The following is a 14,713-nucleotide window of genomic DNA, read 5'->3' on the forward strand; positions in this document are numbered from 1 at the left end:
TTTTTTCAATTTTACGAATTATTGTATTTTTTACGAAAAGTTTGCAAATTTTACAAAATTTAGAGTTTTTTACAAATTTTCGTAATTTTTGCATTATTTTGCAATTTTTACAAAATTTCGACATTTTGACAAAATTTTGAAATTTTCTAATTTTTTTTCAATTTTACAAATTTTTGTAATTTTTACAAAATTTTGCGAATTTTACAAAATTTAGCGTTTTTACAATTTTTTGTAATTTTTGCATTGTTTTGTAATTTTTGCAAAATTTCGTGAATTTTACAAAAATTTTCAATTTTTAAAAATTTTGTAATTTTGACAAAATTTTGTAATTTTTACAGTTTTTTTTTCAATTTTACAAATTTTTGTGATTTTTACAAAATTTTGCAAATTTTACAAAATTTAGCGTTTTTTACAAATTTTCGTAATTTTTGCACTATTTTGTAATTTTAACAAAATTTCGTAATTTTGACAAAATTTTGTAATTTTTACAATTTTTTTCAATTTTACAAATTTTTGTAATTTTTACAAAATTTTGCGAATTTTACAAAATTTAGCGATTTTTACAAAATTTTGCAATTTTTGCATTGTTTTGTAATTTTTGCAAAATTTTCGTAAATTTTACAATTTTTTTCAATTTGTAAGAATTTTGTAATTTTGAGAAAATTTTGTAATTTTTACTATTTTTTTTCAATTTTACAAATTTTTGTGATTTTTGCGAAATTTTACAAATTTTTGCGTTTTTACAAATTTTCGTATTTTTTGCATTATTTTGTAATTTTGCAAAATTTTGTAATTTTTACAAATTTTTGCAATTTTTACAAAATTTCGTAATTTTTACATTTTTTTTTAATTTTACGAATTATTGTATTTTTTACGAAATTTTAAAAATTTAGCGTTTTTTACAAATTTTCGCAATTTTTGCATTATTTTGTAATTTTGTTAATTTTACAAAATTTTGCAACTTTAACGATATTTTTCAATTTTCGCAAAATTTTGTAATTTTGACAAAATTTTGTAATTTTGACAAAATTTCGTAATTTTTACAAAATTTCGTAATTTTTACATTTCGTAATTTTCACAAAATTTCGTAATTTTTACAAAATTTCGTAATTTTTACAAAATTTCGTAATTTTTACAAAATTTTGTGATTATTACAAAATTTCGTAATTTTTACAAAATTTCGTAATTTTTACAAAATTTCGTAATTTTTAAAAAATTTCGTAATTTTTGCATTTTTTTTTTCAATTTAGCGAATTTCTGCAAATTTTGACAAATTTCATAATTTTTACAATTTTTTTTTCAAATTTGCAATTTTTTGTAATTTTTTTAAAATTTCGCAATTTTTACAAATTTTCGTAACTATTGCAATAATTTGTAATTTTCGCAAAATTTTGTTATTTTTACATAATTTTGCAATTTTTACGATATTTTTCAATTTTTGCAAAAATTTTGTAACTTTAACAAAATTTCGTAATTTAAAAAAAATCAATTTTATAATTTTTTGTAATTTTTACGAAATTTTGAAATTTTTACAAAATTTTCATAATTTTTGCAATAATTTTGTAATTTTTTCGTGATTGCGTAATTTTTACAAAATTTTGCTATTTTTTTTTTAAATTTTCAACTTTTTGTAATTTTTTTATAAATTTTGTAAAATTTTATAATATAATGCAAATTTTACGAATGTCCGAAAATTTGACAAAATTTTGCAGCTTTTTCAACATTTCGTATATTTTGCAAATTCTTACAAAAATTTCGTAATTTGAACAAAATTTTGTAATTTTCACAAAATTTTGTTATTGTTAAATAATTTCGTAATTTTTAGTTTCGTAATTTTTACAATATCTCATAATTTTCATGACATTTCGTGATCTTAAAATATATTTTTTTAATTTTACAAATTTCCGTGATTTTTACAAAATTTTGTAATTCTAACATAATTTTGTTTTTCACGAATTTTTGTAATTTTGCAACATTTTGTTAATTTTGATTTTCAATTCCACAAATTTTTGCAATTTTTACAAAATTTCGCAATTTAAAGAAAATTTTGTGTTTTTTACAAATTTTCGTTATTTTTCCAATATTTTGTAATTTTGCAAAATTTCGTGATTTTTCAAAATTTTGCAATTTTTACAAAACTGAAAATTTAATAAAGTATTCCAACATTAATAAAACTTTGCAAATTTTCGTAATTTTGACAAAATTTTCGTAATTTTTTCAAAGTTTCGAAATTTTCACTGTTTTGTTCAATTTTACAATTTTTTGTAATTTTTACCAAATTTCGTAATTTTTATGATTTTTTTATAAATTTTCGTAATTTTTGCAATATTTTGTAAATTTTGCAAAATTTCGTAAATTTTACAAAATTTTGCAATTTTTACAATATGTTGCGGAATTTCGTAATTTTGACAAAATTTCGTATTTTTTTCAATTTTTTCTTCAATTTCACAAGTTTTTGCAATTCTTACAAAATTGAGCAATTTTGAAAACTTACTATATTTTGCAATTTAAAAAAAAAATCGTTATTTTTACAAAGTTTCGTAATTTTTACAATGTTGCATAATTTTTATGACATTTTGTGAACTTTAAACAACTTTTTCTTAATTCTACAAATTTCCGTAATTTTTACAAAATTGCGTAATTTTTACAAAATTTCGCTTTCACAAATTTTTGTAATTTTGAGTATTTTGTAATTCTCATAAAATTTCGCAATTTTTACCAAATTTTGCAAAATTTTGCGCTTGAACAAATTTTCGTAATTTTTGCAATATTTTGTAATTTTTTCAAAATTTCGTCATTTTTACAAAACTTTGCAATTTTGACATATTTTTTTCAATTTCTGTAATTTTTTAGTAAATTTTGTAAAAATATTAAAATGTTTGAAATTTTACGAATTTCCGTAAAGTTGGCAAAATTTCGCAGCTTTTTCAATATTTCGTAAATTTTACAAAATTTCGTAAATTTCACTAAATTTTGTTATTGTTAAATGATTTCGTAATTTTTGTAGTTTTGTAATTTTTACAACATCTCATAATTTTCATGACATTTCGTGATCTTAAATTAGATTTCAAACATTAATAAAATTTTGCAAATTTTACGAATTTTCATAAATTTGACAAATTTTTTGTAGTTTTAACCAAATTTCGTAATTTTTATAATTTTTTGTAATTTTTGCAAAATTTGTAATTTTTACAAAACTTTGCAATCTTTACAATATTTTGCAAAATTTCGTAATTTTTTCTTCAATTTCACAAGTTTTTGCAATTCTTGGTGATTTTTACAAAGTTTCGTAATTTTTACAATATTGCATAATTTTCATAACATTTTGTGAACTTCAAATAAGTTTTTTTTTTAATTTTACAAATTTCCGTATTTTGTAGATTTCATAAAATTTCGTAATTTTGACCAAATTTTGCAAAATTTTGTGCTTAAACAAATTTTCGTAATTTTTGTAATATTTTGTAATTTTTTGCAAAATTTCGTAATTTTTACAAAATTTTGCAATTTTTACAATATTTTTCAATTTCACAAGTTTTTGTTCTTACAAAATTTTGTGGTTTTTACAAATTTTTGTAATTTTTGCCATATTTTGTGAGTTTTCTTAAATTTTTTTCAAATTTCAAATTTTCGTAAATATGACAAAATTTTGAAATTCTTTCAAAATTTTGTAATTTTTGCAAAATTTTGTAATCGTTACGAAATTTCGTAATTTTTACAAATTTATAATTTGACAAAATTTCGTAATTTTTACAAAAAAATTTCAATTTTACAAATTTTTGTAACTTTTACAAAATTTTGCAAATTTTACAATTTTTGTAATTTTTGAAAAATCACGTAATTTTTACAAAATTTTGAAATTTTTGCAATATTTTGCAATTTTGACAAAATTTTGTAAATTTGATAAAATTTCGGAATTTTTGCAATTTTTGTTTTAAATTTTTGTAATTCTTACAAAATTGAGCAATTTTTAGAAAACTGCTTTTTACATTTTTTTTTGTAATTTTTGCAAAATTTCGTAATTTTTACAATTTATTTTTCAATTTTACAAATTTTTGTAATTTTTACAAAAATTTGCAATTTTTACAAAAATTTGTGCTTTTTATAAATTTTCGTAATTTTTGCAATATTTTGTAATATTTGCAAAATTTTGCAATTTTTACTAAATTTTGCAATTTTTTACAAAATTTTGCAATTTTTGCGAAATTTGTAATTTGACGAATTTTCGTAATTTTTACGAAATTTTTTCAATTTTACAAATTTTTGTAATTTTTACAAAATTTTGTGCTTTTTACAGTTTTTGCAAAATTTCATAATTTTTACAATTTTTTTCTATTTTTTGTGAATCTTTCAAAATTAAGCAATTTTTAGATACGCTTTTTACAAAGCAATTTTTTTAATATTTTGTAATTTTTGCAAAATTTCGTAATTTTACAAAAAAAAAATTAAATTTTACAAATTTTTTGTAATTTTTATAAAATTTCGCGATTTTTACTATATTTCATATTTTTTGCAATTTTTACAAAACTTTGCAATTTTTATAAATTTTATTTTAATGATTTCGCCAAATTTAGCATTTTTTACAAATGTTACTATTACAGTAAAACAAACAAAAAAGGATCAAGGCAGTAAATTAAATAATTTTCCAGAATACCTGTTCACAGCGCAACCAAAATATCACCACTTTACGGTACCGCAGTGGACCACCCAGATTACAGCCGCCTTCCTGGCTACGTTGTTCCTCCAACAGGCGACTCAGCGGCTGACCATCCTGCTGGAATACTTCCAGGGCCCTGAAAGAAAGAAGAAAAAGCTTTAGCTCAGCTGTCAATACGTAAACAAAAATAACATCAATTCTGACAATCGAATTGGTCTACGAGCAAATGAGAGGCTCTCTTTGTTAACTTTCTCTTTCGATTATTAGGGCGTCGTCATGAAATTTTCTAATAAGAAGCTAAGGCACAAACGTAAACGTGACCTGTTAATAAATTAAGTAGAAATAAAACAACATTTGAACTAGTTTTTTCCACAACTTTTATTCACTTCGCAGCAAAACCACCCTAACCTATCGCACCCCCTAGAAGGGTATCAATCGGTGACGCGCCGAGAGTCTTAACAATTGCGGCTACTGCAGGTGGGCTGGCCACCAAATCCAATGTATTTGTTTGGATCGGTGTGTTCAGTCCATAGGGCAGCGTTATCAGTAGCGGTGCCAGTAACTTCAACAACGGATCCGTGACCTTCAAACCCCGCAGCAGGCCGAGAACGGTTCCGACTACGGATCCAGCTACTGGCGTAAGTACCGACGCTAGGACCAGCTCACCAGCCCCGGCACCCGGAGGAAAACATTCGTTCACGAATCTAGTAGCCAGGGTACAGTTATCGACGCATTGCGTACGTAGTTTGTTGTAGCATTGCTCGGCTTGCCGCTTGAAGGCGGTTTCGTCGATATTGTATCCACCACACTGAACGTAAAATCGGTCCAAATCAGGTCCTCGGACGTCACTGTACAGCCCTTTCCGGATCAACACACATCGCATAAGACAGCGAGATTTGGCGGATAGTTCGAAGCGGGACAGAGCATACACGATCTGTTCGACATCGGTGATTTGCAGCATCCGGGCGCACTGTTGAACGGTGTCCGTCAGTACGAGCTCCGGCATCGGAGCAAGCTGGGGTGTTCCTATGAGGTTACCAAACTCATCACGGTAGCATTCCCAGTAGGCGTTGGAACGGCAGCAAATGCTTTTCTTCGGTAGGTTCGGTAACTTTCTGTCCAGGCATGCCAACGTTCGATTGATGTAGTTTCTGTCGGCGCAGTCCGGTTTGAAGTGGCGGCTGTATGGGATGTATAGTAGACGGGAGTCCGATGCGTTCCAGGAGCGTAGGACCACCTGTACGCAAAGTGGTTCACATTTTCCTTCCGGATGCGGTGGGAGTTGCAGGTATTGTTTACATTCGTGCTCCGCTTGTTGGAAACTTTTCAGAGTGATTTTGTGCTTCGGGGACTTGGCCCAAACTAGTGTCAAAGTGCCGAAAATCAGTAGTAACCTGAGTGGATTCATTTTGGACTGGTCGTCGGTGCCCGATTGTTTTAATAACAGACATTGGGCCATATTTATGCAACGTTAAAAGCGGCGCGAACTACGTGCGAAAGGTTGGTCAATGTTTAGTGTGTTTAATTTTTCAGTAAAAAAACAAAATTTGCGGGACGTGTTCTGTATGTCATCTGGAAAGTAATCTCGATCCGCCGAAAGTTTAATCGTCAGTTGCGTGTGCTATCGGTTAGTCGGAATGAGTTGAAAACCACGCTATGAACCATGATGTATCCAACGACCTCTGTTTAGGGTGCCAAATAACCAAAAACATGCAGATAACCCACGGAGTTAACCCGATAGTGACCCTGGTAATAAAAATCGAAACGACTTTCGGAGCCGATCCAGTACGGGACCGTAAGTCACTATGAACTTCCAACGATTACTCATAGGTTTACTTGGCTTTGTGTTGGGGTCACGAGCGGAACCCCTCAAACACAAAACGGTCCTGAAGAGTTTTCAACGAGCTGAAGCCGAATGCAAACAGTACCTTGGTGGAACATCGCCCTGGTGGGGAAAGAAACGCGATCACTCTTGTGAACAGCTTGTTCTACGATCTTGGACTGCCACCGCTTCCAAGTTGATGACCTTACAACCCGATGGAAGAGCACCTTGGTCATCGGACCTAAGAATACCTAACACTGGTCACTATCGGGACCACGTATGCCTCAAGACCTTCAACCACTGGCAACACTACAGCGATTACTGCGGTCTTCTAATCCGAACGCCACAGATCGTCGTTCAGCCGGAAATTCTAATCAGAAACACTGTCGATCAGTGCCGGCAATTCCTCCAAATGTCCGAGCGTGAGCTGCTAGTCTACGCTACACATCGTTTCACCCTCTCGGCCAACTCTCGCTGCCTGCTACGGTGCGTGCTTATCCGGATGGGTCTCTACAGTGACAGTCGCGGTCCACATCTTGCCCGGATATACGCTCAGTTCGGTGGCTACGACATTGACGAAGCCGCAATCAAAAAGCAAACTGTCAAATGCGTGACTAAACTACGAAGAGAGTGTCACGATAACTGCACCCTAGCGACCCGTATCGCTAACGAATGTTTTCCGGCTGGGTTCACGCCGGTAGATTACATCCTGGCGACGATTGTGTCCCCGGTAGCGAGAACCAGCTCCGCCATGGTACTGGGAACGGTAAGAGCACTGCAGATACTGAAACCGGTAGTGCAACTACTGGCCACGATATTTTCCACGTTGCCGTACGATCCGAGTCTGGAGTTTCGCGGCAACGGCAGTACGTTCGATTTGATTAAAGATTCCGCGAGACTAGCCGGAATCGGTCGGAGTGTTGGTTCGTCGCTGCTGGATTCGTTACTGGCGAGGTGAGGCGGATGGTGTTTAGTTGAATTGTTGTTTGTTTTTGTTTGTGATGCACTCTCTAAAGCCGTCTGTTCGGTTACGTATTGCTTCTGTTTTAGCTCTAAAGTCAAATAATTTAGCTTCATAATAAAATGTTGCGAGGATACACTTCGTCAATAGAATTCCAGCGGGTTTATGGTTTCAGTTGGCAAGAGTAATGAAACAAATGTCAGTAAAAGTTTGACAAAATTGGAAGCTCTGCCAGATCAAAGCAAACATATACGAAACCGTATAAAATGTAGGGAAAACAAGAAACTGTCAACAACCATTTCTTCAACATTCCTGTTGAAACACAGATCTTCCCAGGAATGTGCCGGTATTAAATAGTGAAGAGGAATCCACTCGATTAATTACTAATGTAAAAAGTCTGTTTAAAAATAAGACCAATTCTCATAATATAATCTAGTCACCAAGCAACATCACTGAAATATAGAAAATACAAGAATCTATTTGCAAATTAGAGTATATATTTGTTTACAATAAACGGTAGACTCTATGGGTTTTCGGCAACGTTAGCATTTGTACATTTGTACTCGTACCTATGTGAATAAATCATAAATATTTTTTATAGATAGAGATGCCGCAGGTTCGTTCAATCCTTCGTCGCTCGCTTGCCAAACGAGCAACATGATGACTACATCGTCCGGAAACGGTGTGACTGGTCAGCCTAGCGAACTTCCGAGGTAGGTAAGTTGGTGGTTTGTGAGACCCATCGGGAGTAGGTTCTGTTTTTCCTCAAAGTAGAAAGGAAGCAAGCTAGCTGATTACAACGCGTACGTGCTGCGTGTGTAATGTACCCGAAAAATACCCGAAATGACCAATATGATCTAATTTCGGAGCAAAAGGTTCCGTTCGCGACCAAACAGGCGTTTGATTCGATAATGATTCCAGTTGGTATCGGGGCACACCTCCCCAGTAAAAGAACAAATAAACAAGAAAAAATACCGACCGAAATCAACTAGACCCAAACAAACACTACCAAATCGATAATTACAATATTGCGCGGAATTTCGCACGGAATTTTGCATGGAATTTTGCATGAAATTTCGCACGGAATTTCGCATGGAATTTTGCACGAAATTTCGCTTGGAATTTCGCATGAAATTCCGCACAGAATTTCGCACGAAATTTCGCACGGCATTTCGCGCGGAATTTCGCGTGAAATTTCGAACAAAATTTCGCAAGAATATTGTACGGAATTTCGCCCGAAATTTCGTACAGAATTTCACGCGGAATTTCGCACAGAATTTCGCATGGAATTTCGCACGGAATTTCGTGCGAAAATTTAGCGCGAAATTTCGAGCGAAATTCCGCGCGAAATTTTGTGCGAAATTCCATGCGAAATTCTGTGCGAAATTTCGTGCGAATCTCGGAGCGAAATTTCGTGAGAAATGCCATGCGAAATTCCGCGCGAAATTCCGTTCGAAATTCCGTGAGATCTCGGAGCGAAATTTCGTGCGAAATTCCGTACGAAATGTTCGAAATGTCGCGCGAAATTCCGTTCGAAATTCCGTGAGATCTCGGAGCGAAATTTCATGCGAAATTCCGTGCGAAATTCCGTGCAAAAATTCCATGCGAAATTCCTCGCGAAATTCCGCGCAAAATTCCGTGCGAAATTCCGCGCGAAATTTCGTGCGAAATTCCGCGCGGAATTTCGTGCGAAATTCCTTGCGAAATTCCGTGCGAATCTCGGAGCGAAATTCCGTGCGAAATTCGAACGAAATTTCGCGCGGAATTTCGAACGGAATTTCGCTCCGAGATTCGCACGGAATTTCGAATGGAATATCGCGCGGAATTTTGTACAACTTGTGAAATTGTAGAAAAAATTGAAAAAATCACGAAATTTTGTCAAAATTACGAAATTTTGCAAAATTTACAAAATGTTGCAAAATTTACAAAATATTTCAAAAATTACGAAAATTTATAAAAAAAATTTAAAAATTACGAAATTTGGTAAAAATTACAAAAAATTGTAGAATTGAACAAAATAGTGAAAAATTCGAAACTCAAAAAATTACAAACATTTTGTCAAATTTACGAAAATTCGTAAAATTTGCAAATTTTTATTAATGTTAAAACTTTATTAAATTTTCAAAGTTTTGTTAAAATTGCAAAATTTTGAAAAATTACGAAATTTTGCAAAATTGCAAAATATTGGAAGAATAACGAAAATTTGTAAAAACCACAAAATTTTGTAAAAATTGCAAAATTTTGTAAGAATAACAAAAACTTGTGAAATTGAAAATTATGAAATTTTGTCAAAATTTACAAAATGTAAAAATTACGAAAATTCGTAAAAAACAAAATTTTGTTAAAGTTACGAAACTTTATAAAAATCACGGAAAATTAAAAAAAATATTTTAAGATCATTAAATGTCATGAAAATTATGAGACATTGTAAAAATTACGAAACTGTAAAAATTACAAAATTATTTAACAGTAACAAAATTTAATGGAAATTACAAAATTTTGTGCAAATTACGAAATTTTGTAAAAATTGCAAAATTTTGTAAAATTTAGGAAATGTTGAAAAAGCTGCAAAATTTTGTCAAATTTACGGAAATTCGTAAAATTTGCAACATATTATTAAATTTTACAAAATTTACAAAACAAATGACCAAAAGTTGCAAATTGGAAAAAAATAGTGAAATTTACGAAATTTTGTCAAAATTACAAAATTTTGTAAAAAATTCAAAATGTTGTAAAAATTGCAAAATTTTGTAAAAATTATGAAATTACGCAAAAATTACAAAATTATTGCAAAAATTATGAAAATTTTGTAAAAATTTCGAAATTTGGTAAAAATTACAAAAATTTGTGAAATTGAAATTCTTTTTCAAAATTACAAAATTTTGTCAAAGTTACGAAATTTTGCAAAAATTGTAAAAATTACAAAATATTGCAAAAAATACGAACATTTGTCAAAAGCACAAAATTTTGTAAAATTTGGTAAAAATTACAAAAATTAGCAAAATTTTGCAAAAATTGCAAAATATTGTAAAAATTACGAAAATTTGTAAAATTGAAATAACAGTAAAAATTACAAAATAGTAAAAATAACGAAATATTGTGAAAATTGCAAAATTTTGTGAAAATTATAAAATTTTGCTACAATTAGAAAATGTTGTAAAAATTAATTTTTTGGAAAAAGTACGAAAATTTGTAAAATTATTAAAATTGGCAAAATTTTGTTAAAAATGTATAATTTTGTAAAAAATGCATGATTTTTTAAAAATTGCATGATTTTGTAAAAATTGTAAAATTATGTAGATCGCAAAATTTTGTAAAAATTACAAAATTTTGTGAAAATCACTAATATTGTAGAATCAACAAAATTTTGCAAAAATGCGAGATTTTGTAAAATTTTTTGCAAAAATTGCAAAATATCGTAAAAATTGCAAAATTTTGCGAAAATTATTAAATATTGCAAAAATTGCGAAAATTTAAAAATTTTGCAAAAATTACGAAATTTAGCAAGTTTCAAAATCTTGCAAAAATTTGTAAAAGCACAAAATTTTGCAAAATTTGGTAAAAATTACAAAAATTTGTAAAATTTAAAAAAAAAATTGTAATCCGAGATTTTGCAAAAATTACAAAATTTTATAAACATTTCAAAATATTGTAAAAATCACGATAATTTGTAAAAAAACAAATTTTGTAAAAATTACGAAAATTACCAAAATTAAAAAAATATTTGAAGATAACATTTCGTTATGAAAATTAAAAGATATTGTAAATATTACGAAACTTTTTAACAATTGCAAAATTTAGTGAAAATTACGAAATTTTGTGCAAATTACGAAATTTTGTAAAAAATACAAAAATTTGTAAATTGTTGAAAAAGATACAAAATTTTGTAAAATTCACGAAAATTCGAAAAATTTGCAACATTTTATTAAATTTGCGAAATTCTGTTATAATTGCAAAATTTTGCAAAATATTGTAAAAATGGCGAAAATTTGTAAAAAGCACAAAATTAATAACAATTGTGAAATTTTGTAAAATTGAAAAAAAATTGTAGAAATTGTGAAATTTTGTGAAAATTACGCAATTTTGTAAAAATTGTAAAATTTCATGAAAGCTGCCGAATTTTGTAAAATTTACGAAAATTTACCAAAATCAATTTTTTTTTTGCAATTTTGCAAAAAAAATTGTTTTTGGTAAATTTTTGTAAATTTTACAAAATTTGGCAAATTTTGTCAAAATTACAAAATTTTCCAACAAATACAAAAATTTGTAAAAATCACGAAATTTTGAAAAAAATACAAATTTAGTTAAATTTACGAAAATTCTGAAATATTTTATTATTGTTGGAAAATTTTGTTAAATATGCAGTTTTGTTAAAATTGCAAAATTTTGAAAATTGCGAAAATTGCAAATGTTTGTGACAAAACCTTGTGAAAATTGCAAAAATCACAATTACAAAATTTTGTAAAATTTAAAAAATATAAAAAATTACAAAATTTTGCAAAAATTATGATAATTTGTAAAAAGCACAAAATTTGGTTCAATTTTCCAAATTTTGTAAAAATTACAAAAAAATTGTGGAACAAAATTTTGTAAAAATTGCGAAATTTTGTAAAAATTAAGGAAATTTTTAAAATTGAAATAAATATTTAAAAATCACAAAATTTTATGAAAATTAAGGTTTTGCAAAAAATACAAAGCTTTGTAAATATTACAAAATTTTGTAGAAATTACGAAATTGCTAAAATTACAAAGTTTTGCAACAATTATTTTCTAAAAATTACGAAATTTTGAAAATTCGCAAAATTTACAAAATTGTATTAAATATTTTGTTAAAATTGCAAAATTTTGTGAAAATTACAGAATCTTGCAAAAATAACAAAACCTTGTAAAAATTACAAAATATTCAAAATATTCAATTCAAAAATATTACAAAAAATCACGAAATGTAGTAAAAATTACGAAATTTTGTGAAAAATACGAAATTTCGCAACAATTTAAAAATTTGTGAAAATTACGAAAATGTGAAAAAAAATCAATACATATTTTGTCAAATTTACGAAAATTTGTAATATTTTTTTAAATTTGCAAATTTTTGTGAAAGCTGTAAATTTTGTAAAAATAGCGAAGCCTTGTAAAAATTACGAAAATTTGTAACAGCTCATAATTTTGTACAAAATGCGAAATTTTGTAAAAATTTCAAAAATTTGTGAAATTGAAAAATGATGAAATTTTGTCAAAACTGCAAAATTTTGCACAAATTATAAAACTATGTAAAATAAAACCTTGTGAAAATTACACATTCTTGCAAAAATCAATAAATTTAGTAAAAATCACAAAATTTTGTCAAAATAACAAAATTTGGTAAAAATTGCAAAATCTTGCAAAAATTCCAAAAAATTTTAAAGTTACAAAATTTTGTAAAAGTTTCGAAGATTTGTAAAAAGCACAAAATTTTATAAAAATTACGAAAAATTTTAAAATTGAAATAACAGTAAAAATAACAAAATAATAAAAATTTCGAAATTTTGTAGAAATTACGAAATATTGTAAAAAATTGCAATATTTTGTAAAAATTACGAAATTTTGCTACAATTAGAAAATTTAGTGAAAATTGCAATTTTTTGGGAAAAATCACAAATATTGTATAATCAACAAAATTTTTATAAAAATGCGATATTTTGTAAAAAATTGTAATAATTATGAAATTTTGTGATAATCACAAAGTTCTGCAAAGATTACAAAGATTTGTAAAATTTACGAAATTTTGCACAATTTGTGAAATTTTATAGAATTTGCATAATTTTGTTAAAATTGCAAAATTTTGTAAAAAATTGCAAAATTTTGAAAAATTTAAATTTCGAGAAATTGCAATTTTTTGTAAAAATTATAAAAACTTGCAAAAATGACGAAGCCATGCAAAAATTACGAAATCTTGAACAAATTACGAAATTTCGTTAAAATTGCAAAATTTACAAAAATTACAAACCATTTTGAAAAAATCACGAAATATTGCAACAATTGCAAAATTTTGTTAAATTGTCAAATTTTGTAAACATTACGAAATGTTCTCAAAATTACAATAATTTGTAAAAATTACAACATTTTGTAAAAATTGCAAAAATTTACGAAATTTGCGAAAATGTGAAAAAATCTCAATATTTTGCAAAAATTGCGAAATTTGAAAGTGTACCAAATTTTGCGAAAATTACGAAATTTTGCAAAATTTATAATATTTTATAACGATTACGAAATTTTGTGTGAAAAGCAAAACGATTTTGTAAAAATTGTAAATCTTTGTAAAAGGTGGAAAATCTTTTTTAAAAAATTTAAAATGTGTGTACAAAATACTAGAATTTTTGCAAAAATTTACTATTTTGAAAAAAAAAAGCTATGCAAAAAATAAAAAGTAAAAATTACAAAATTTTGCAATTTTACAAAATTTTGAAATTTTTACAAAATTTTGCAATTTTTTTTCAATCTTTGATAATACAGAAACGACCCGTTTTCATCAGCCCCTTGGTAAATTTTAGGCTGATAAAACGGGGACATTGACAAGATCGAGACGTATATTTCACTTTCTTTTTAAGAAACCGAAGCTTTTAAAATATTATTCTTTAGTCCCTAGATATAGCCTCATCACCCTTTCTGATTAATTAGTTTAAATTCTCCTTAGGTGGGTCTGACAGAGCAAAATTAAAAAAAAAAATATTTTTATTTTTGCATTTTTCGGATCTTTAAGATAAGAAATATATACCCAGGAAAGGATTTACTCGAATTCAATTTAGTTCGTCTGCTAGAGCCCATCAAACTACCAAGTATCAATTTTCATATAAAGCTGTAACAATCGGGTCAAATCGAGGGTAGATAAAATCGGGGACTGATAAAATCGGGTCTCCCCTGTATTGTTTCCAGTTGGAATTTCAATTGCCAAAACTATTCGCCCTTATGTGCAAAGCTTATAAGCGACCAAAATAACTGCATTCGTTTCCCCGTAATGCCATTCTTATTAGAACATCCCTTCTGTCTTCACTCTCTCTCTCTCTCGCTTTGCCCGCTTTCCATTTCGACAAGTTGTGAAATTTCATTCGACCTGACTCGCGAATCATTTTTGCTAACGTGGATCTCGTTGCGCATTTACAAAGTTGCTGTGTATACGACCGTGGAAAGAACGCAGCCACAATCCCTCACTCGTCATTGCGAGTCATATACGATGAGCGAGCGGCGCTGCTTCTCTCTTATTCTCTTTAACAAAATTTTATCTCTTCTCTCACGGTTA

At 28.2% G+C, this 14,713-nt stretch overlaps 1 protein-coding gene across 1 annotated transcript in view; it reads right to left on the reverse strand.

Annotated features, from left to right (window-relative positions):
* Positions 1-14,713, reverse strand: part of LOC131683119 (tRNA dimethylallyltransferase) — a 386,042-nt gene that overhangs the window by 22,303 nt on the left and 349,026 nt on the right. The window contains exon 4 of the mRNA XM_058964939.1: positions 4,652-4,790. Coding sequence (XP_058820922.1) covers positions 4,652-4,790 — 139 coding nt within the window. The remainder of the gene's footprint in view (positions 1-4,651; positions 4,791-14,713) is intronic.

This window comes from Topomyia yanbarensis, chromosome 1 (genome assembly GCF_030247195.1).
Source record: "Topomyia yanbarensis strain Yona2022 chromosome 1, ASM3024719v1, whole genome shotgun sequence".
NCBI classification, from domain to species: domain Eukaryota; kingdom Metazoa; phylum Arthropoda; class Insecta; order Diptera; family Culicidae; genus Topomyia; species Topomyia yanbarensis.